This window comes from Notechis scutatus, chromosome 1, assembly GCF_049901735.1.
Source record: "Notechis scutatus isolate UNSWTSFEM ecotype Mainland chromosome 1, rNotScu1.2, whole genome shotgun sequence".
NCBI classification, from domain to species: Eukaryota; Metazoa; Chordata; class Lepidosauria; order Squamata; family Elapidae; genus Notechis; species Notechis scutatus.
The window spans coordinates 316221283-316245243 of record NC_142009.1 but is presented as its reverse complement, the minus strand read 5'-3'; the positions used below and the strand labels follow the sequence as shown (position 1 = coordinate 316245243).

At 46.0% G+C, this 23961-nt stretch overlaps 1 protein-coding gene across 4 annotated transcripts; it reads left to right on the top strand.

Moving 5' to 3' along the window:
• Positions 1-506: 506 nt before the first annotated feature.
• OTX2 (orthodenticle homeobox 2) lies at positions 507-17749 on the top strand. 4 transcript variants are annotated; one of them, XM_087952359.1, is made up of 5 exons: positions 1003-1117; positions 7968-8105; positions 8982-9225; positions 10430-10581; positions 16640-17749. In XM_087952359.1, exons 3-5 carry the CDS (start codon positions 9129-9131, stop codon positions 17258-17260), a joined length of 870 nt encoding a protein of 289 aa, XP_087808485.1. In that variant the 5' UTR covers positions 1003-1117; positions 7968-8105; positions 8982-9128; the 3' UTR covers positions 17261-17749. The 4 variants fall into 4 exon arrangements, with proteins under 4 accessions (XP_026525854.1, XP_087808485.1, XP_087808484.1 ...); XM_087952358.1 differs by lacking the exon at positions 7968-8105 and adding an exon at positions 5321-5388; XM_087952360.1 differs by lacking the exon at positions 1003-1117 and adding an exon at positions 5371-5388.
• Positions 17750-23961: the final 6212 nt, after the last annotated feature.

The window sequence follows — 23961 nt, the reverse complement described above, 5'->3', positions numbered from 1 at the left end:
AAGCCGCAACGACTCGACTCCCCTTCCCACGTAGGACACGGGAGCGGAGTTCTTTAAGAAGCCGTGGCCGACGGAAACGCCGCGACCTCAAGTCTACCCACTTTTCCTTGGAAGAGGGAGTTCTCCCACCCGGTTTCCCCACCCACGTCCTGATATTTATTTATAGGATCGACGGGCTAATTGCTCCCATCTCTCCTCTCCGCCCTTCAAGCGATCCTTCTTTTTCTCTGCCCCGCAGCAAACAGGGTCACCCGATCCTGGTTTGTCCACCGGGCGCGACTTGAGGGGCTTCAAGCCAGAAGCGCTCCGAAGGCTGGAGGGCTGGAGTGGGGGGGGGGGGAAGGGGAGGGAAGGGAGGGGGGAGCCTTTCCTCCTGTATATATTTTTATGCGCCTGCCTGTGCGTCTCTTTTTGGGGAAAAAAAAGTAGCTGTTATTTGTTGCCTGATTGTCCCCCTGGCGAAGCTGGGCCCCTGTTTTCCTCCCCCCCCCCTGTCTGTTTTTATTCTTTTCCCTCTGGCTTAGATGTGTCAATCATTCCCTGCTTGCCATTGGTTGGAGAGCCGCCGTCAAAAAAGTTGCCCGAGAGGCGCTTGTGCAGCAAACCCAGCCGGGAGAGCGAGCGAGAGAGCCCGACTGCCGCGCGTTCGCCACCATTCTGCCCCCGCCCCCCACCCACCACCCAGGTCCACCTCGCTCCAGCGCCTCCTGCCCCTCCGCTCAGCAGAGGGGAGGGGGGGTTAGAGAGGGAGCTTGGTATATATATATATATATATATTTAAAAAACATTATTCTGATTTTGCTTTACTGTTTAAGAAGCAGGTCGCAGTTGGCCAGCTTGCCTCCTTTTCCTTCCTCCCACCCTTTCCTCCTCATCCTCATTTACCGTCACCCCCTTCATCTTCATCGCCAGAAGCGGAAGAAAGAGAAGGCGAGAGGGCGGCTGTCTCGGAGGAAGGGTCCTTTTTTTTATTTTAACCCTCTTCCCTCTTGGTTTCTTTTGTAGGAAGAAAAACTCTGCTTTCGGGAAGCTCCAAGGGGAATCAAGCGGCCGGGCGGTTTTGCCACAACATTTTGTTTTTTTGTTTTAACTTGCAGCTCCGCCAAGAAGCTTCAAGGTAAGTGAGAGGCTGGTACGCGCACTCCGGCACACGCACCCTCACACCCACACCGCCAGGCGTTGTTTTAGAGCGGGCCTTTGATTTGGGCGCCCGTGCCTATTGAGAAATAGGGGGCGAAGGGAAGGCGGCTGCTTCTTTCGTTTTGGGCTCTCGTACAAATCGTGCCGTTCTCCCCGCCATTCGCCCCCACTCCTCCGTCTAGGGACTCTCCAAGTTCGGCTGAAATCGATGGGCCGCCGCCTGCTTTCTCGCGAGCTGCGTGCAAGCCTGCGCCCGGGAGCCTTTTTCGGGATTGGCGATTGGGGGTGGTTTTGTGCGGCCAAAAAAAAAAAAAAAAATTGTTGTTGCTGGAGGTTGAAAAAAAGGCACCGACCTGAGAGGTCCTCAAGCTAAAATATTTTTGGTTTTGTTTTGTTTTGTTTTGCTACACTCTTTCTGGCCCGCTTGGTTCCTTCAGCACAATCGCTTTTCTTTTGTGGGGGTGAAAAAAAATCCGTTGAATAGTTCGTCTCTGTGTGTGTGTGTGCGCGCGCGCGCGTTGGGTGTGTGCGCTTGTGCGTTTCCCCTGCCGAATCCTCCTTAGATTTACTTAAAATTCGGCCCAACCCTGTCATTTCTTTTGTGGGCTGCAAATTCGCCTGAATTCAAAAAGGTTCAGAGAGAAAGGTTGCAATTTATCCGGGGCCCCAATTGAACTCAACTGGGGCTTACTTCGGAGGAGAGAAAGAGAAACAGAGAAAGAGAGAGGTTTACAATTAGCTTATTTTGAAATGGGAGGCGAACAAAGATCCCTACGGAGGAAAAAGCGACCTTGATGTTAACTCCGCGGTTCAGCTTGGGGCTGTGTGCAGCCAGCAGCATCTCTCCCCGCATACACACAGCTCTCGGTCCCCCCCCCCCCTTGTCTTCGTGGAGGGGCTGAGCAGGGCAGAGAGAAGGAAATTAAACCCACCTAGCTCTTGAGTTATTGATAAATAGTTTATCTCCGACAGTCCGATCAATAGACTAAAAATCATTTGACATACACACAGCATTGGATTTTCAAGTATATTTGAAAGAGTTGCTGCGCCCAAAGGAAAACCTCAGTTCAACTGAAGGAAAGGAAAAGGAAAGGAAGCGGGGAGGGGAGGCTGAGTTGGAAGGGAGGGAATCTGGCCAGGTAGGATCCTGTTGGAAGAGATTTCCTCCTCCTGCCCAGCTTTGATATTCTTGGACCAAGGGTATTATTACACAGCGCAGCGAATATGGGGAGGGAAGGGAGGAAGGAAGGAAGGAAGGAAGGAAGGAAGGAAGGAAGGAAAAAAATCAGTCAATTTGTTCTGCAGAAGGAAGGAGAAATCCAGTCCAGCTAAGAGAAGGTTGCTGGGTGCTTGGATTTCTCTATGGCTGCTCCTACAGGCAACAAACCAGCCAGAAGGTAGACAACTTCAGAGATTTTGGACGTGCCCTGGCCCTCCCACTTCCAAAAGCCCTTCTTTGGAAGGCAACCCTATTGGAAGCCAGAGGCCTTCCAAATATTTCCCCCTGGCCGATCTACCGACTTCCAGCTCTCTTGGGTGTGTTGGTGCTTCTTTACACCCAGGCGCGCTTTAAAGACTCAAAGAAGTGAGCGTTAGTTTCAAAGGTTTCCAAAAAGTTCGCTCAGACACACGACCTTGCAATGTCTGAGAAACAGCGATAGCGTTTTCCGTCGGGTTTGTTTGCTTTCTGCCCCCACTCCCTTCCATCGGTGTAGGTAGGGAGAAGCACATTACTCTTCTATTAGGTATAATTAGCCAAACAAGGTTTCGAACGGGGCGTTTTGCAAGCTTTGAATTTTCTCAGGCGGGACCAGCTCGCTGCTTTTGAATTCGTTTAAATCTCTCTTAGCATTTAAAGCCAGAACGAGCGAGGGTGTAGCTCTAAATCTCCCACAGAGATCCCTCCGCAATTGTATTGCGGGGTCTAAACACTGGCACACATTGCAACTTGCCAGGCGGGTCTTAACTATATTCGTTAAAAGAGAGTGGATGTTGCTAAACGGTCGTCGCGTCAACGTGTTCAGCTGTCTCGTGCGGCTGCAAGGGAGAAAAGGCGCGGGTTTATGGGCCCCAGGGAAGTAGACAAATTTTGCTCAGAAAGAAACTCAGCTTTTCTTGTTGCTTTTCCTCACTAGCCACACTTCTCTCTCCTCTGCTTTTCTTAACAAGGAGAAAGGAATTCGATTTTGCGCCCGCCCTCCCCACTTCGCAATTGTAACTTGCGTTTATACTTGGAGATCGGGCTACTTGACACGCGTTGCAAAGCCGAGGCCCTTTGGGATTTCAGGTTAGGATGGCGGCCAGATCCTTACGCACAACCTTGCTTCCCGGCCCTGCCATTGACCCACCCGCTCGCATTTCAAATCAAGTTTTCAAAAGGTTTTAGCAGATCGATTCTAACTAACCCTGTAAAACTTAAAAAGTAAAACGGAATTGCTTTCCCGTCGTAAAGTTGCACGAAAGGCTTGCAGCTTTATTTCTTGGGGCGGCACACAAATCAACCGGCCCGGGATCGCAGCTTGAGGAAACGCAACTCAAACTTTGGTCCCGATCCATTTGTTCCCCCAGCAAACTCTCCCTGCCTCCAGCGAGATGCTGGGAAGTCGGGCCTGTGGCTGGTTCCACGAGGCTGCTTCAGTGCAGAGGGGTCTCAGGGAAGCCGCAGGAATTGTTGGAGAAAACGAAGCAAGGAGGGCTCGGAGAAGTCGGGAGAATTCAAACTGCAACCCAGCCTAGAAAAACTTCCTAGCGAGTTGGGGCAGGATCGCGCTCGACAGGGCCCAAGCTGGAGAGATTCTCTTTGGCCCAGAGGCTTTGGACCCCGAGAGAATTGCTGGAGCTCCTGTCCCGCTGTGGGAAGCCTTCTCCACCTAGCTGCCCCCATCCCAAAAAACGGCCGGGGAGGGAGGCCGGGAGGAGGGAGGAGGCTTGGCACTCGGTTTGAGAAACGACTTGAGCGTTGCCTGCGCCTCAAGGCTCATTGCGCCGAGGGTTTGGGGTGTGTGTGCGTGTGCGCGCGCCGTTTGCTGGGCAGCTGGCGCCGAGGATCTCGGGGCAGGACGGGCTCGGCCGAGATTTCCCCGGCATCAGTTAACCGCGCCCAGCGCCAGCCTGCCTGCCTGCCTACTTGCTCTCGCTCTCTCCCCGAACCTCTCCGCCAGTCGGTGCAAAGGTTGGGGTCTTTTTTTTTTCCTCTTTCTTTCTTTCATCGCCATCAGGCAGAAAATTAATCAACCCAAATGATCCTGAGTGCTGTTGCAGCCGTCCCGTAATTAGGGGCCGTGTGCCGCCCGGATTATCTCGTTAGTTTATCAAGAAAACATTTATTATAATTAATTCTTGGACGGGGTAATTATAATTGAGCGGGGACAGAGCAACTGGTAGATGGGGGTCCGCGCGCGGGCGGGGGAGGAGGAGGAGGAGGAGGTCTGGCGAGGGAAAGGGAGCGCCTTGGCAGATTGCGGAGAACCGGCTCTTTGGGGGGAGAAAGGCAGCTGTCGCCTTCTCCCCTCCTGGCTGAAAGGGCGTGACTTCGGATCAGGTAGGAAACTGGAGGGAAACTGCTCTTTCCCTTCGGAGCTTTCCAGGGGGCTCGGCATAAGCACCTGCCCTTTCGGCTCTTTGGAGGCCGCGTTGCGGATTGGTTGCCAGTAAAAGGAGCTGTGGGTTGCTGTCTGGGGCGCGGAAACACGAGCAAGGCTGGTCGTGTGGGGAAAGTGGCGTGGACCGGATGGGTGAGCCAGGGGCCCAGCGCCCGGAGGAAAATCTCTCTCTTTTTTCCCCCAGAAAGAGTTTGCTTGTTCCGGGACACGATCCTGCCCAAATCTTTTGGTATTTCGAGCCAGCCACGCGCTGTTCTTCTACCTCCCCATCTGTTAGGAGGGGAGGGGGGGATCCGGCTAAAAATGCCCGCGTGTCGTTGACTAAATCGTGCTCTGAATTTAAGGGAAGGGTTTTTGTCTGTTAACCAAAGCAAACGGTAGGATGAGGATTTTTTTTTAAAAAAATAACAATCACCAACCAAACTTGGTTGGAGTTCTTGTGCTATTTTTAAAGTTCTAGTTTTTTTTAAAAAAACAAATTAATCTATTAGAAGTTTGGCTTTTTTTTTTTTGAAAGTCAGAGAGAAAAATAGCATCTAAAACATGGCGAATTGGCGATCCCATTTCCTTTTTTGCAGAAAGAAGGATGGCGGGAGTGACCGGTAGCAGCGCACAGTCCCATCCTATGTTGAGTAACATAGTTCCAGTGAGTTCAATGCCGATTACTTGCGAATAGGTGTAAAAGTGGTTCTCTAAAACGGCCTTATCCGCTTGTTTACTCAGAAGTAAGTCTTACTGAATAGAAGTTTGCCTTGCCCAATGTGTAGAGAGTAGCACTCTCACTATTACTGGAAAATAAGTTCCTTGAGGCTTCCTCTTGGTTTAAGTAAATAAAAGTTGGGGCCCAACTACTGAAATAAGCTTAGCTTGGGAAATCAGTTTTAAAGCACAATCATGTTCCCTGTCTGTTTCCTTGGAACCAACTGTTTTCTGGGACAGAAAACGAGCCAGCTGTTTCCAGGAGGCAGGTTGGGTTCTTGAGCTACAGGTGTTTCTTTCAGCAGGTTGAAAGTTTTGTGGTCTCAGTTCAAGACCGCTTAAGACAACTGTCAACGGAAAAAATCGGAAATCCATGAATTGAACCTGATAGAACTGGGGTGGGAGACAGATGGCGTGACCCCCAAAATCCATTAATATGCTTCAAAGATTTTTTTAAAAAATACCTCTAACTTTTTTCCCTATTTTTCTCAACGATAGAGTGGTTTGAAAAAAAAAAGTGATATGTATTCGTTCCAGTCTTCTTAGTCAGACAAAGGCATATTCGTAAAGGAATTGATATTCGTTAAGAGGACGGGTTTCCTGGTGCAAATAAATACACAGCTTTCAAACATCTTCATAAAGATATAGGACCGACCTTTTAGTAAGGATCCCTCCATTCTAACTCGACCCTATGAACAACATCTTACTTGAAATAGTGTTTACTTTTAAGAGTATCTGAGGAGAATTGCATTTGTTTTTATTCTAAAGAAGAAACGTCTGAGCTGAATTTCCTATTACTGATTTTAAAAACATTTAATTATAGTTGCCCTGGGCCCATACACGTACTACCCTTCTCTCTTTCCCCCTTTTTCTTTCAAAATATGTATATTTTGTGAGACCAACCATGAAAAAGTTTTGTGCAGGGATAGATTGGTCTTTGCAAAATGTATACTGTAAACTGAAATTCCTTAAGGAATACAAGGCTGGTACGAATCTCTATACTGAAATCTGCATCTTGGAATCTTAGGAAGCACCCTACATTTTGTGTACCCGGAAATTTATTTGGAACTAAATTGTTTGGGTGGATTAAGTGCCTTTTGACAGTTTTTTTTGCTGCTGTTTTATTTTAAAGTCTCCCCCGAGGTTGAAACTTCTTACCAAGACACAAGGGCTCCCTAAGCTGGAGTTTTCATCTGCAGCTGAACCAGTGAAAAGTTTAAGGGGGACTTTTGGAAGCGCAGAAAACTGGGACTCTTCTTTTAGGATGCTTGGGGGGAAAAAATCCCAGGGTCTTTGAAAGGAGACAACCAGGCTGCGATCTTTGCAATCGCTACTTCTTGGGAATTCCTCTCGTGAAAACTAACCCGGGTTCGTCTTGTTGGTGCCCATCTGGACCTCAGAGGTATATTCTGCTCTGATGTCGACACGCATAAGGTCGCGTTTAGGGAAAGGGAAAGGCTGGCTTTAGCTTTTAAATCGCCTGCTGGGGCGAGTCAGTTGTGTTGGCGGTGTAAAACCTCCCTTTGCCGAGCAACCCCTTACTCCGGACCTGAAAGCAACTTTTCGCCGCGAAATTCGATTGACTTAAAACGGCGAGTAACTTTTGCTCAGAAGCCCGCTGGCTTCGAGCGGCGCCTGTCCCCATCAAAGGAGCTGAAAACGCCTTTGGACCTTCCTCTGCCTAGTCCCCCCCCCCCCCGTTTGCTCGTAAACTCACGGCGGAAGCCTCCGGAGCTAGGCGGGCTGCGAGGATTTGGATCGCCTTTCCCATATAGGAGGAGAGCCGAGCCTCAACGTTGCCTTAGGAGAGCAAAGGGATTCCCTAACGAGGAAAGGGGGCAAATGGGAAACTGAGGCGGGCTCTAAACTTCCAGCCCTCTTTTCTACATTCCCGGTTAAGGCCCAGAATTTTTTTCCCCCCTATAAAAACTTTGTGTGCCGTAAAAATCCGGCTTTCCCAAGCAGGCATTGCCTAAGGATGCTCGGCTAGAATTCCTACGGAGATTGTTGGGAGTTGTATTCCCACTGTTTGGTCGAAATTATGCTTCGTTAACTTTGTTTCTTGAAAGAGAGAAAAGAGAAAAACTGAATTTGTACTAGAAATAAGCTAGCCTTTTTCGTCCCTTGGTTGCCTACCTCCGGCAACCGCCTTTGGTGGTGCTGCGGAACGAAGAAGACACCGCTTCCTCCTCCTCCTCCCCCCCAAAAAAACTTCAAACTCATTAGATCCTCGCAGAAATCTTAAACATCCCCCTCCTCCGTTTTCCTCCTCCTCGTTGGGCGAAGGTTTGATCTGTCAGGAACTATTAACGTCTCCCTGTGATGAGGGTAGGGGGAATTCTCTAGAAGGTTGCCGGGGAGGTTGCTGACACCCAAATCTTGTGTTGAAATGAAGAAACGAATTGGCCCGGAAGTTTATCTTTGTAGATTGGTCTCCAGACTAGCTGGAGGTGCGGGTGGGGAGAGAGAGAGAGACTCCCAAACCAACCCAAACCCAAGATCGCTTCTTTCCTCGTTCTTACCCAGGCACAGGTTTCAATGGCTTCAGTTAAGGCAACCTTTCTTCTCCTTCCACCCTCCTCCAAAAGAGAGGAAGAAGGCAAATGCTGACGGTGGCTGGAAGAGAGTTTGGACGAAAGGATCCCACCCCCACTTCATGCAAAAGTTAATTACTTGTTTGTTTAGCTTGCTGCGGCCTTCCCTCTCTCTCCTCCTCCCCCTCCTCCCCCCCCCACACTAAAAGTCTTCAAAATCGGGGAGTCCCCTTTTTTGCTTTTAAATCTAATTAGTGCAAGTGCTAATTAGGGGGGGGGGGAAATAGCTGAAAGAAATCACTTCAGGCATGCATGCCAAGATATCGGGGACGGTAAATCGGCGGAGCGCCCCACCACCACCAAACCCCCCTCGCTTAGATCTTCTTTAAAGTGGGCATTTGAATTCTCAACTTTGAGGGGGGGGGCGCTTCTTTTGCAATTGCAAAATCCGGGGTAATTAAAAAGCTCGGGGGTGGGTACAACAGATACGCTCCTTTGTCGCCGAGGAAAATTACGGAGTGGGGTGGGGAGGCTTTGTTAGCAGCCTTATTTATTTAGCCAAGGGGTCCTTTGTGTCTGTAAAACGGGTCCCAATCAAGTTTTGTCGGAGGCAATTAACTACTTGCTAAAAAAAAACCAGGGAAACCTTGGCAAATGCCCCCTGGAAAGCAAGCCGGAGTGGAGTAGGCTGGAGTGCTTGCTTGCCTGCGTGCGTGCTTGCCTGCGTGCTTGTGTTCGGTGGAGGTGGGCTGCTCCTAACGAAGGGAGCTCTACGTCGCCCCTGTGACTTGTGGGGCCGGGCGGGAGGAAGGAGTTTCTCGAGGGGGGGGGAGGGATGCGCCCCTCCAGCCGGCCGAGGTTTGCCAGGGCCTGCAGCTCAACGGGTGCCACCCCGCGGCGAGCAAGACTTCGCTAGTTCCAAACCCCCGTGGACAGGACCTTTTTTGTTTTTTTGTTTTTTCTTCACGCTGCCCTCTCTTTCTCTCCTCTTTGTTTTCTAAATTAGGCTCCAGATTTCAAGGTTAACTTCTCTACCCGAAAGATCTGGAGAAGAAAGGAAAAAGGAGCAAGAAGCAGGTCCAAGAGACACCTCCTTCCAACTCCACCCAGCCCCAGAATTTTGGCCATTTTCCCTCCTCGTCCCAACTTTAGCATGATGTCTTATCTTAAGCAACCACCTTACGCAGTCAACGGCCTAAGCCTCACCACCTCCGGGATGGATCTGCTCCATCCCTCCGTCGGGTATCCAGGTAAGGCAGGAGACATATTGGGCCGCCTGTGGGCTTGCAAAGGGCGGGGAGTCCTTGGACTTGGGCCCTCATATTTACTCCCCTGCTGGTGGGATCCTATTTCTCGGTTGGCAATGAAAACCAGGAGGGTAGCTGGGGCATCCCAACTCTCCCCCTTAAATGTCTCCCGTTCACGGGGTTTGGGAAAAGTTCCTTTCTTTTTCTTTTTCGGTTTTCCCCCGAATTTTCTATCTGAGCGCAAGCCAGCCTTTCCGGGCCAAGTCCTATTCCCGACGATTGGAGCAAGTCGGGGGTTTTGTTGTTGTTTGTTGTGAGATCTGGAGAAGGGCGAGAGGATTGTTCATGGGATGGAGGGCTATTAGGCTACCTCTCCGAGTGAACCTCCGTCTGAGGAGCCCTTGCAAACGTTTCATTACCTAACTAGGTAAGATCATCAGTAGGCTAATGGCGTTACCTGGACCGGTGATCTTACCAACTTGGGTAATGGCGCGTCTGCAAGCAAACCCGCCAAGCTCAGAGAGCACCAAGGATGGCCCAGTTCAACCATGAGATACGTCTATTCTCTTCTATCGGAACCGCCATCTGCAGGCGCCACCAGCAGGCCTCCCGCTGCATCCAAATGGATTCCCCAGTCAGTCAAATACGGCAGCTCTGAGGCTGCCACCCTAAGTTAACTGCTCTCCTACCGGCGCCCTTGAAGCTACGCTGGCCCACTTCTTCCAGGAAGTCGGGCTTGCACTCCCCACCAGCACCCCGGCCTCCTCAGGCTCTCCCAAGAGAGCTCGTCGCATTCAGCTCCATGGGGCTCCTTTAGAAGGGGGACAATAGGATCGCGCGCTATTGCGGCCTGTCTTTGGGCACCTGGACCCGGAGCCGGTTAGCCTGCGGCCGGGGGAGCTTGGCCTTCTCTGAGCTGGGAGAGGTAGCCACCATCGCACACCACCTCTTACCCCTCAGCCGGATTCTGCCCCAGCCCGCCCAGGAGAGACGGCTTCTTTAGGAATCAACCTTCGTGAAACCGGGACTTGTTTGGGCTTACTCCCAAGGAAAGGAGGGGGCAGGGCTTTCGGGGAAGTCAGCGGCCCCCAAACGGCTTAAGGTGGGACTGACTGCTCGAGCCCCCCCGCCCCGTTGTGGAGCGGCCGAGTCCTCTTTCCCGGACTTTTCTCCTGACCGCTCTGAGCTGGCCTTTCTCCTTTCCCAGCCACCCCTCGGAAACAGCGGAGGGAGCGCACCACCTTCACCCGCGCGCAGCTGGACGTCCTGGAGGCCCTGTTTGCAAAAACCCGCTACCCGGATATCTTCATGCGTGAAGAAGTGGCCCTCAAAATTAACTTGCCGGAGTCCCGAGTGCAGGTAAGGAAAAGGCTGGTGTTCGCCTCCCCGTTTTACTTTTTCTCTGGAAAGACTGGGTCTCCAGAGAGGTGGGGGCGGGAGGTGGGGTGAAGGGGGGTAGGAGAACGATACAACTGGTAAGGCTCCGGGCAAGGCAGTGGTGAAGGAAAGAAAGCGCGTGGAGTAGAGAAAGAGATGAGATCCAGGGTAATCTTCAGTACGGTGACCTCAGCATCCCGATTTTCCTCTCCGGACAAGAAGCTCCTGAAGGAAGATGAGATCCTAAACTCAAACCTCTTTCTTCCCACCCTAATGGACAGAAAGCCAAGTTTATAGGCAGGCTAATATAGTTTTCTTCCACCCCAACTTCCTTTTTCACTATCTCAGCCAGGCTTATCTCCCTACGTTTAGTGGTCGTTTAGCAGTAGTGGAGGGGAATGATAAGAACTATTGATGAATATACATATCTAAAGACCCCCTAAGTTGAGAAAGACCCCCTTCAGGTATGGATTGCAGCCATCCAAAGATACTCCTGTGATTTTTAAAGAAAGATGACATTGTAGTGGAGGGTGGTAAGCTAAAATGGGCCCCAGGCACCAAAGATTTGGATCTCTGAAAACCAGAATTTGAAGGGTTGGGGGGGCAAGGCCTGGTGTTTAATGGGAGAGATTTCTCCTTTGCCATTAGGTGGAAAGGGACTCTGAGTTGGTAGACTTTCAGTCTAATTCAGCAAAGCTCTAATGCAGGTGTGTCCAACCTTGGCAACTTTAAGCCTGGAGGACTTCAACTCCCAGAATTCCTAGGGAATTCTGGGAGTTGAAGTCCTCCAGGCTTAAAGTTGCCAAGGTTGGACACCCCTGCTCTAATGTCTTGATCCTGCACCCTTTCTTGGAAGAATGTCATATATCATAACAGGATTTCATCCTTGCGCGTTGCTAGATCTGTGTTTTCCAACCTGGAAAAACGTTAAGACCTGTGGACTTGAACTCCCAGAATTCCCTAGGCAGCATATTCTGGTAGTTGAGGTCCACACACCTTAAAGTTGCCAAGATTGAAAAACATTGTGATAGACCAAGGGCATTTCCTCTTGATTTGTATTGTCATCCATCCATAATGTGCCATAATGAGGTCCAGCTTTATGATGGCTGGGGTAGCACTGTAAGACTCCATAACTCTCTAGGGAGGGAATAGCCCAAATCTACTTTGCTTGAACATATATATCTTGGACTGGGTTTCCCTCCCTCCCTCCAGTGTAGCTAATTCTGATCTTGAAAAGTGACTGCAATGAATTTGGGTTCAATGCAATCCTTCCATGTCGAGCAAACTGCTTGCATTTGGGCAGCCCTGTGCTTCCCATAACCACGAATTCCTTGCAGGCCACCCAGTCAATCTTCATGGTTTCCTGAGATTGGATTTATGAAGAGGGCTGACAACTGAGTTCAGTTTGGCTGGGGGTGCATGGAAGAAGATTCTCAGCAAGGCTTAAAGTCCTGACAGACAGACCTACTGGTCATATTAACTTGCCCCCCCCCCAAAAAAAAAGCAGAGGATTTTCAGAGCATCTGTTTGCTGTTTGATTACTTTTCTTGTATCTTGTATGACTGTAGCAAGATAATCACATTCCTCTACTTTTATTTGGTGGGGAATGAAGGAGTGCTTTTAGAGTGCAGTTCATAGGCAGGCCTCTTTAATGATTTATCACATCAATTAAGTGGCCTGAAACCAAGATGATTTTGCAGATACTCATGCTCAATCTTACGCGCACACACAAAAGAAGAAGATAAGGGTGAGGGCGCATGCAAGTGACTACTTTGGGAAAAAGATCTTCAGAGTGCAATCCACTAGGCTGTTTACCAGCTCTGATATTATACCCTGCTGAGAATGATTAACATACTGCTCTTTCAAGCAACAAAAAATGTACACCGTTGAGTACTTCTGAGAGGTACATGCTGAAAGGGAAAGAGGAAATTTGAGAAAGTGGTGAACCTATGTTGGGAGATAACGGACCATTGAACTATATGGAACTGTGCCTTCTTGGCATAACTGACTAATGTACCAATTTTGACTGCTATGCATAAGGGTGAAGAATTTTCCAGAGGTTTGGAAAACGAATGAAGTTGAGAAAATGGGTTCTGACTAGATCGGCACTAACCCTGTTCTGTAGTTTCTTACCTAAGCTTCTACCTAGCTTCTCTATTGCTTTTAATTTTGCTAAGAAACCAGGAAGCTTCTTTCATTGACAACCTATTTGCTTTTTCAGTAGACTAGCCACATTGTTTTAATTGTCGTTGGGGTTGCTAGCATCATCGTTGTCATCCTCATGCCATGAAATATGATGGGGTCGTTTAAAGTTTATTTATCCATCAGATCAGCTCTTGTGCTTTTTTAACAGCAACATTCAGCTATCTCTTGTAGCCAGAAAGTACACGAGCTGTGTACTTCAGGAATTGGACCCAAAACTGATTTATGACAGATGTCATTTAAAAGCACTTCTTGAGGGGGGAAATGCAAATCCAGTGACCAAGATAAATTCTTTCTCCATACAGTATTTTCTAACCCTAACCATAATTATAGGGTGAAATGACATATTGCGATATAACATTTTAAAAAGAGAACTTGGTTAGCTTATAAGAATGAAATGAAACCCAGATATCAGTAACACTATATCATTTTGCAATACCTGCATTGCATTCTGGCTACTCATGCTCCATGCTTTGCAGTTGGGTAGGAGCGTAACACACACACACGCACACACACATCAAATTGTTACCCATTTCAATTTATAAGCAGGTTTCCTGCAGGGTCCGCCAAGAAAGGCTCAACATCCAGAATGGTCCTTAACTTGAAAGCATTGTCCAGTGATTCCATCTATACTTGCTTTCCACTAAGCATGAAATGAATTGAACTGCCCAGATATTTTCAGAAGGGGGTAAAATAGGTTTGCCATGAAAAAAAAAGGGGGGGATGGCCACAGGACACATTTGCTGACATTACATCTGGGCATTCATAATATGTTGTAAGCTAGAGGAAGAGGCAAGGCACATTTACTCTGGTAGAGTTAAACTAGTTTTAATAGGTTTTCACTCTCACCAGGACATCCCAGGAGCTGAGATATTCCCTGGAGCATAAAGGATCATTTAAAAAAAAAAAAAAGACCTCTCGGCATCTATACTCAATTTCACTTATTGTATTGTTTGAGTTTGATCATTAAACTGCTATAAAATGTGTCTTTTCTGAGACAAGGAAACACATATTTAAACATAAATTGGGGTTTTTTATGTATTGCTTAAAAAAAGAGAAGTCAACTCCTTTTCCAGATACATCATAAATGGCATTTATTTTAATAGAACAGACTTGACGAACCTAGTTTCTCAGCTGATTCCATATGCTTTGCTGGGTGATACAGTGAAACCCCAGGTTCCTAAAAAGCCTGAGAGGGATACTTGTGTGGTTCTTAGTGCTCTTTGAGCTGAGCCGTTTGCTTCCAGATGTTTCATTATCCAAGTTAGATAACATCATCAGTGCAATGCTTGGAGCATCTGCAAGCAAACAACCAGGCTCAGAGAGAGAGAGAGAACTGAAAAGTCCACCGTTCAACCCTGAGTTGCAGATACTCTCTTCTGTTAGAGACATACTTGTACAGTTCATGTGGCTTTCTGGAATCACAAACCAGAAGGTTCTGCATCACACACAAACCAGAAGGTTCTGCATCCTACACCTGGAAGAATGAGCTTCTTAAAAATCACTGTTTAGGCATTCCAAATGTGCCCAAAGTTAGGAACTTAAATTTGTCATGTTTGGTAGGCTTACATAACTTTTAATTCCATCATTTTCCCTTTTACATGATTCACATAATTTTTTTTGGCCATATTTTCTAACTGGTATCTCGTCTGTGGAATTTATTTCATGACCTCCTATCTAGTTTTCTATTTGATTAATGTGATTTATATTGTTCACTGTAGTTAATGTTAGGGGCTATATTAGGAATAAAAGAAAATGAAAAACATATACCGTAACTGATGAGTTTTTAAAATGAAAAATGGCATATTAAAAATGATTATTTCACAAAACGGTGTTAAAGAACAATTTCAATGGTAGGTGAGAGGAAATGAGATTAATATTTTAATGAGTGTGTGTGTGTGTGAATTGGGCAGCTATATACATTTTAAATAAATAAATACAATCTCCTCCTTTTGAAATACTTTCATTTTTCCTTGTTTCCCTTTTACTTGTTATTCCTAGTCCTTATCACTCCCTAGTAAAGACAGTTTTATCATTTGGATAGAAGTCACAGACATGAGATCAGACCAGAAGAAAACCATACTTGGCGCGTCTTTTTCTTGCAAAGATTAGTTACTCCAATCAAGCACCAAAATTGTAGCACTCCATAGCAGCTACTTTGTGATATCTAAAAAGATGCCTGGTTCCTTTCTGGAAGGAATTCCTAAAACTGCCATTGATGATTTGAGTAGGGATGAAGGAAAAGACAAAATCAGAAATATGTCATCCAAGGAGAGATGAGAGAACAAGTTGTGACAGTTGCATGTAGTGCTCCACTTTGGAGCCAATGTGGTTTGTGTGTTTTTGAATAGATATTCTGCATGTTTAATAACAATGTACACAGATTCCTATTTGCATTGGAGAATCCAAAACAGCTACAATCTAAAAGGCATCTTGTTCTGCAAGAGAACCCCTCCATCGCCAAAATGGAAAATGTTGTTCAGTGGCATGCCTGTGTCTATTACTGATCTCTTCATACTCCAGTTAGTAGAAAGACTATTCTGATCATAAAGGAAAGCAGAACATCAGAGAAGCAAGAGATAGTTCTCAAAAGGGTTATGCCTCTTTGTTGGTATGAAGGGACTTTAGGGATCACAGAGGTGCTTTTTCAAAAAGGAACTAGGAGTTAGACACAGGGGTAAAAAAAACAGGGAGAGATGCTCTGGTTGGAAATCACGTGACTTGAAAACAAATCATGTGACTTACATGAGATGAAGTAAATGAAGACCTGTAACATCTATCAACAGGTTCTGAGGGACTTCCTACTATTTAATTGCCCTTCAGAGCGGGGTGGGAAGAAAGAAAGGATACAGCTCGTTTAATTGGACAAGCATGTTTCCCTCCCATTCAGTTGCTCTCTTAATTGATAACCTCTCCTTTCTAATATTCTATTCTTTTTAATTAAGGGCTTGACTTCAGTAGGACTTAAGTGGAAGTCCTTGGGGTACCTAAGCCGCCAGGCTCAGAGGCTTGCAAAGAACTTTTCCCCCCTTTCTTCCAAGTACTCTTATTAAAGGTTTGCTTGGTTCTACATTTATGAAAGCACTGGTAGTCTGACACTCTGCAGTGGTTTTCCACATATACTCTTGCTTCATGGTTGCAGATTAAAAACAAGAGTCCTTTAAGTAGCCATCTTTAAATAAAATGTAACCACATATTTTTCAGTCTGGGATTGCAGTAGATGCAATAAAGCAGAGAGGAACAGGAGAGAAGAAGAATAGAAGGAATTAAACAATGGGAAACTCGATGCCTCTGCAGTAGATCCATGGTTATCTTTGTTGGCTCCCATGAATTAAATCATATTTATTTTTGTTCCTAATCATTTGTTTCAGTTTTCTGAACCCATTTTTAAGGAACAAAGTTTGGTAGACCTCAATGGAAATACTGATGGGACTCCCAGATAAAGTCTGGTAATGCCCTGTTTTTGGTTATGCTAGATGTTGATATGGGTTTCTGCATTATAAAAATTGCCACTATGTTCCACCTGGATTTAAAAATAAATAAATCTGACAAGCTTTTCCCATAGTGCATCAGCAAAACATGCAAGGGATGTTGAGGGAAGCCCAAAGGGAAATCCAGAGGACTAGCAACATTTTCGTAGCAGCATTTAAATGCCTGAGAACTTTTGCTTAAACGAGGAATGACTATAATACAATATTCCTTGGCAAAACGGCCATATCCTCCTCAGTGCTGTCATTCTCCCTGGTGATAATTATTCTCATCCCATTTGTCCTTGCTGTGATCCATATAGCTAACACCCTTCGCTCTTCTTTCTCCTCCTTCCCGGTTGGTTTTCCAGGTGTGGTTCAAAAACCGTCGCGCCAAATGCCGCCAGCAGCAGCAACAGCAGCAGAATGGGGGCCAGAATAAAGTGAGGCCTGCAAAGAAGAAGAGTTCTCCAGCCAGAGAAGTGAGTTCAGAGAGTGGAACCAGCGGCCAATTCACACCTCCAGCCAGTACCTCAGTCCCTGCCATTTCCAGCAGCAGCGCTCCGGTGTCTATCTGGAGCCCGGCGTCCATCTCACCTCTCTCAGACCCCCTGTCCACTTCTTCTTCATGCATGCAGAGGTCCTACCCTATGACCTACACTCAGGCTTCAGGCTATAGCCAAGGATATGCCGGCTCAACCTCATATTTTGGAGGAATGGACTGTGGATCTTACCTGACCCCTATGCATCACCAGCTTCCTGGACCAGGGTCCACCCTTAGCCCCATGGGTACCAATGCTGTGGCCAGCCACCTCAACCAGTCTCCAGCTTCACTCTCTACTCAAGGTTATGGAGCTTCAAGTTTGGGGTTTAACTCATCTACTGATTGTTTGGATTATAAGGATCAAACAGCCTCCTGGAAGCTAAACTTCAATGCTGACTGTTTGGATTATAAAGACCAGACATCTTCATGGAAGTTTCAGGTTTTGTGAAGACCTGTTAGGAACCCTTTGTGATAAACAATAATGGTGATGATGTTAATGCTGATAATGATAAGTGACCACAATGATGTTGTTGAAACAGACAAGACAATAGCCATAGTAGGCTGAAATTTCCAGTTTTGAGATCTTTGATTTACATTAAAAAGAATTGTGAACAGGACACAAATTAATAACAAAGGCAAGAAATTCAGTGGCCGTGATCATACCTCCCAATTTCACCTCTTGCTCGGATGCTCTGGAAAGGAAGATAAGAAGGAAAGACATGTTTTGTAGACCAAGAACAGAATCACATCACTTAGTTTCTTGTTGCTCCATAGTTTTAGCCAATTGTTGGGTTTCTTTGCTTGGATAGGGATGGAAGATTATTCTATGGCTCAGAGTAGGGTTTATGGGGTTTCTTTCTTTCTTTCTTTCTTTCTTTCTTTCTTTCTTTTTCTTTCTTTCTTTCTTTCTTTCTTTCTTTCTTTCTTTCTTTCTTTCTTTCTTTCTTTCTCTCTCTCTCTCTCTCTCTCTCTTTCCCTTTCCCTTTCCCTTTCTCTCTTTCTCTCTTTTTCTTTCTTTCTTTCTCTCTCCCTTTCCCTTTCCCTTTCTCTCTCTTTCTTTCTTTCTTTCTTTCTTTCTTTCTTTCTTTCTTTCTTTCTTTCTTTCTTTCTTTTTCTTTCTTTCTTTCTCTCTCTCTTTCTTTCTTCTCTCTCTGTCTCTCCCTCCTGCCTACCTTTCTACACAGACTAGATACCTTATTTTTTGGGTATGGCAAGATTGACCCTTGTTTTCCTTCCCCTTCCATCCAACCTTGGTTAAAATGTTTGTGTTATGGGACAATACATCTATATACATCTCTCAAGCTTCTTCGATTGCTTCGGCCACATTTGGCAAAGTTGGCCATAGGAAAAAAAAAATGAACAAAGAACTCGGTTAAGAGCTCTGTGGATCATGGGACTGATTGTCTTAGCTGCACTACTTTATTTAAGGGGGGGAAATAAGAATAATGTCAATAAGGAGTCAATATGTAGTTTTTAAGAGACAATCAGTGTGCGTCTTATATAAATGGTACATCTGTGGTTTTTAATCTGTGCTAGACTTTAAAACTGTGATCTCCTGTATTGTATGCAATTATAAACCCCACACCAGCAGGCGGTTCTGCTGTGATTTTACAGAGGTTATAATTAACAGTGAAATTTGAGCAACTGAGTTACATATGACCACCTTTCTATTTCTTCTGTCTTTCTTTCTTTTTCTGCCTCTCTTCCTCTCCCTCCCCATCTCTGGTTTTCTTTCTGTCTTTCTCTTGCTCTAAAATTGCCTTTTACCAGAGGTAAACTGCACTGAAAAAAACACAAAAACAAAGCAACTTTTAACAGCAAGCTGTGGCTGAATGAACATCACTGAGATCTTTTAAAAAAAAAGTCACTAAACAAAAATACACTTGGACTTTTACCTTCACCGGTACTACAGTAGCCTACTGTTGGAAAAGCTAGCAGTAAGGAGAAAGAAGTATATATATTTAAGACATCGGTCAATTGCTCTGACCTTGAATTTCCAAACAGCAAAAATACTTGTTGTTTTTATGCTTGCAGATGTGAAATGGAGAAAAAAAAAAGATATATATGCATAAACCTTTTTTTTTCTGGATTTGGCAGATATGTATAATTCTATTAAATGGTTCTAGCACAAGTGATAGTCTTTTGTCTCCCCATGTGCTTCCAAAAGTTCCCCCTCCTCAAAGCTCGCTTCAACTTCCATAAAGCAAAAGGTTTTTAAGAGTTTGTTTCTTGAACCGAAGGGAGGATTTGTGTGTGTGTGTGTGTGTGTCTCCAGGGTTTTGATTTAACCTTTTGTGGCATTCCCAAACCAGCTTAGCTTTGCTGTCTCCGCAAACTACAAAGAATCGAGATCTTTGCTCTCTTTTGGGGGTTAACTCAGGAAACAACCTGATTTTCTTCCACTGTTTGCTAGAATAGAAAATGGTGGTGGGCTGTCCCCCATTTTCCCTTCCTCCACCCCCTCCCCGCCTTTATTTCGTTTCGGGCTTTTTTGCTGATTAATTTAGAGATTGAAAAGCAGAGGAAAGGAGATAAAGAACTAAGGGGGAGATGCTTTGGAGGCTCAGGGGGTGTGTGTTTGAGCCTCTCCTATAAACGTTCTGAGAAAAAGGGATATAGGATATACGCGAAACAGCAGATGCAGTCACGCACAAATGATGGGTGGACAAAAGAGTTGGGGTAAAGTTTTTGAAAGCTATGATTTCTACAGCTGGACACAAAAGGACTTAGAGCACCCTGCGCCCCCCCCATCCTCCCTGCCTCTCTCCCCCCACCCCAAATCACCAGGAAAACTGTTGCCTCCTTGGGGGAAAGAAATAGCGTCCTTGAATTCTCCCCCCAGCCATCTTTCCTTTCCTCTCCAGTCGAAGTAGACTATCTAAACTTTTTGGAATCGGGTGTGTGTGTGTGAGAGAGAGGGAGACATTTAAAATGCAGCCACACCGTAATAAACAGACCCTTCGAATTAACTGCGTTTCAACGAATTCTCACTTTTTCTTGCTTTCTTTTAATCAGCCGTCCGTTTCTGAGTTCTCCCTTTCCTTCCCTCTACCGCCACCCCACCCTTGGCACTGATCCCCGTTTCTTCTTCAGATGTGGTTTATTCGGGGTGCAGAATAGGGATTTCTTAATATTAATATTCCCGGTTATGCCGCCAAACGGAGCGGGCGGGGGCGGGGGGATTTGCAGCCGCTCATTTGTGACCTACAAAACAAAACTGCAAATAAACTGGCAATTAAGGCGAAACGCCAACCCAATGCAAGGTGATGAAATGCAAGGCTCAGCTTCTGTTTGCACTAAGGAAGATCACATTTAGCCTTTGCTGAGGTTTTTACTGAAAGGAACGGTTTGTTTCTCTCAACGTTTTGGCGCAGGAGGGTCGCAGCCTGAGGCTTTCCCTCCCGACAACTGATTAATAAACCCAGCGTTGTCTTTACCTCTAAATATTATTATTTTTTTGCGAACGAGGTTACCGATTTTGAAATGAATTCGGTAGAACTGACTTCTGGCCAGATTTGTTCCAAACGCAGCTCCGTTCTTTTGAGCTTCTCCGTTCTTTTTTTTTAATTATATCTACAAAATTATATCTTAATTATATCCTTTTAGCTTGCTCATATTCCTAGAATCTGGATGATGATGATTTATTATTATCATCATCATCATCATCATTATTGAGCGGGGTAAGCAATTCCTGACCGGTGGCTACGTTTTCCTCTAAGAAATGGAAACTTACTTTCGGCTGATGCGTGCCCAGTAAACGCGGAGAAAGATTATCCTTTTCAAATAAACAAAGCCTCAACGCTCCCAGCGCAAATACACCGACGCCTTTGCGGGGGGCTGGGGCTTGGGGGCTGGGGGGGGCTGAAGGTTGAGTTGGGTTGAGAGAAAAGCTTCAGTTTGCTGTTATGGGTTTAATTCCGGGGAAGCAAAAGGCAGAAAAATCTCCGCCAGCGGTCTCAGATCAGAGAGAAGCAACATTTAAAAAAAAAAAAAAATAAAAAAAAACTTTTCTCTAAACAATTAGATGACAATAAAATTGTGTCCTGTGTGCGCGGCCGCTGGCGGAGGGAGCGTTCTATATAGGAACCTTTCCGGTGGGATTCGTTGAGTGTTTAAAGAGTTGTCGTTTTAAGCGAGAACTTGTGCGAAATAATCGTCTTCGCCATCACCATAGGTCTGCCTTTTTAAAATATATATGTGTGTGTGTGTGTGTGTGTCAAGCCTTGGCTCTACCCAAAAAGGAAAGGAAAGGAAAGGAAGGTTGAATAAACTCGCCAACGCATCTAGGAAGTTGCCCTACCGTGTTTGGCCCCAGTCACTCGGCTCGTCATTAAATCTATTTTGAATGAAGCTGAAGGACATCCTAGCGCCTCTTGCACTGCCCCGGGGATTCCTTCTTGCAGCGTCTGAGAGGCCTGATCTCTTTGTGGTCCGTCTGGGGGAAGGGATCTGCAAGTAAAACCGAGCCTACGCCTTTTAGAATAGAGCAGAGAAGTAGATCGAAAGTCGAATGGGTTTGGGGAAAGAAACGGGGGAGATGAGTCACTCTGCTGTGGAAAAGCCGTCGCTTCTTTCCTTCCCTACTTGGAATCCACTCTCTCTCTTTCTCTCTCTCTCTAACTCGGATGCCCATAACTGCTGAAGACAACGAGATTCAGAGGACACTGAGGACTAGTCTCTTGACTTTTGCCCAGGCCTGCCTTCAAAACCGCTTGCCTTCTCTTTCCATTGCTTTCAGTTCTAAATTGCCAAGTTGTCACTTTTTCCTTTTCTTTTCCAGGTGGTGATGACAATGGCTCCAAATCAGCCTACTGGAGGATGCGGAAGCCTTTTTATTGAGGCTGTGTTGCTACAAAAAAAAATGGGGGGAGAGATTCTAGGGCTGAGAGGCTGAGAATATTTAAGAAATTGCCAAAGCACCCAGCTGGCTTCTGTAGGGAAGAGAGAAGTAGGAACTGCTTCTCTCATCTCCTAGCCAAGCCAGTTTGGTTCGAGTGGTTAAGGAACCAGGCTAGAAAGCCAGAGGCGGTGAATTCAAGTACTGCCTTAAGCCAGTTGTTCTGACCTTCAGCCTGTCACGTTCTCTCTCAGCCCAATTCTCCTCACAGGGTTGTTGTAAGGAAAACAGGAGGAGGAAGGTGTGCTGGATATGTTTGTCACCACCTCATTTGTAAAAAATAATACAGGCGGGATGTACATAAAAGAATACCTAATAACAGCCATTGGTCAATGGTGAGTGGAATTTGCTGTGTTGGGATCCTGCAAAGGAGCAGCTGAGGTCTGGCACTTTGGAAAGAATGGGAGGTAAATGTGCTTGGACAATGTATTTTTTTACAAGGTGAGGGGATCCTGCATATATTTCTCCTTGGGGATAACACTCAAAGGCCAACGTGGTTACGCAGCCACGAATCAACATTAACCAGACATGTGCAGCCCTGTGAGCGTATTATATTGTGGGTGTGCTCACAGAACCTACATTGCCAAGTCAGCAAAAGACTAAGAGGCTGCATTCACACATGTAGTCTTAAGTGTGGTTAGTTTTTCTCCCCAAATAATCCCGTAAGGCAAAACTCTTAGCTACTTTATGATTCTATCTGGTGTGCAATCCCAGCTAATGGCTCCATCCAAAAACAGGTTAAGAGTGTTGTGCAAACATGTCACCTGAAAATGTTGCCTGTATACACACAGCTGTCCCTTCTCCTCCCTTTCCCTCCTCAACAGTTGTTTGAATACAGGCAGTGACAATTTTTCCCTCTTAAAAGAACTAAGCCACTGGTGAACCAGGGAGTAGTCAGGAAAGCTATGTGATCCTAACATAAGAACAGTGGGTTTTTTCCCCCTAGGATGTATGGACTTCAACTCCCAGAATTCCCTAGGCAACTTTGCTTGCTGGCGATTTCTGGGAGTTGAAGTCCACACATTTTCAAGTCACACTCTTTACTGCACTTGCAGAGACAGGTTAATGGGCTGTTTTTGCCAAGTGGGGCCACACTACCTTCCTGTACTCCAGATGTTGCATTTCTGAAGAAGCAGCCACTGCAGCATTCTTTGCCACAGCAGCTAGAGAACTCAGGCTGGCCTGTGCTTGCACTCCCCCCCCCCCACTGTGGGAAGGGCAGCCAAAAACTGCAGAGCAGGACAGAAGGTTGCCTTCTTCTGCTTGATGGAGGATGAGGGTAGTGCAGTGAAAAGGAAGGTCTATGCATGGAGATCCATAGTCATCCAGGTCATGGTTGTCCCTTCAGAGCTGAAGAAGCTTCTTGGATGAGAAGGAAAACCTCTTCAAAGAAGACCCAGAAAGTCCAGTTGCCTCTTGAAAAAGCACCTTTGGGATAGTGAAGATGAAAAAGCATCGGCCTGATCTGGGAGTGAAACCAGCTGGGCTGGGGGCTGCTGGAGGACTTGGCTGAAACTGTGGCTGTGTTCACACAAGATGCTATAACTTGCTTATCCTGATAGGCTAGCCCACCCTTTAGAGCTGAAAACCTTATTGAACTCCAATCACACAAACAGAGAGAGAGAGAGAAGGAGAGAGGGGAGGTGGGAGAGGGAGAGAGAGTGAACAAAATGCAAAATAAATTAAGGCTAAAACTGACCAAACGTAAGATTCTGTATCTGGTTAAATGGATGGTGAGAACACAGTCACTTCTTTACTCGGAAAATTTCATGAATCAGAGGTGGCTATTTAATTTTCATAATTTTATTTGAATTTTAATTTAATAAATTTATTTGCAACCTGAGCCACCCATTGCTTTTTTGCTGTTATCCAACCCTAAAAAGTTGTCTGGAAGAATTTTTGTTTTTCTCTTTTCTGTGCATGCTTGGGAAAAGCAAAATTCACCTGGAACCTGGACAATTTCAGCCCCAATCAGTCTTCCAAGCAGCGGAAAAAGGGAGGAGAACCGGGGAAAGAAACAGCCAGTGACTGCAGAAGGATTTCCCTGCTCTTAGCTGCCTCCTCCTGACACACGCATATTTCCCCCCCTCTTTCTCTCCCCTCCCTCTCCCGTTCCTTAATATCATTTGTTTTCATTTGAAACAAAAGAGGTATAAATCCCTTCCCTCCACCAAGCGCTAAGGAGTATTGTCCGTTTCCAAGGAGACGTGCAGAACAGCTATTTATTTATTTTAAATCCGGTGTTATTTACT

Coding starts and splice junctions, on each gene's coding strand:
- OTX2 (XM_087952358.1), top strand. CDS start 5,329: ATGGCGGGAGTGACCGGTAGCAGCGCACAGTCCCATCCTATGTTGAGT. Junction 9,226..10,429: donor TCCCTCCGTCGGGTATCCAG/GTAAGGCAGGAG, acceptor CTCCTTTCCCAG/CCACCCCTCGGAAACAGCGG. Junction 10,582..16,639: donor TGCCGGAGTCCCGAGTGCAG/GTAAGGAAAAGG, acceptor TTGGTTTTCCAG/GTGTGGTTCAAAAACCGTCG.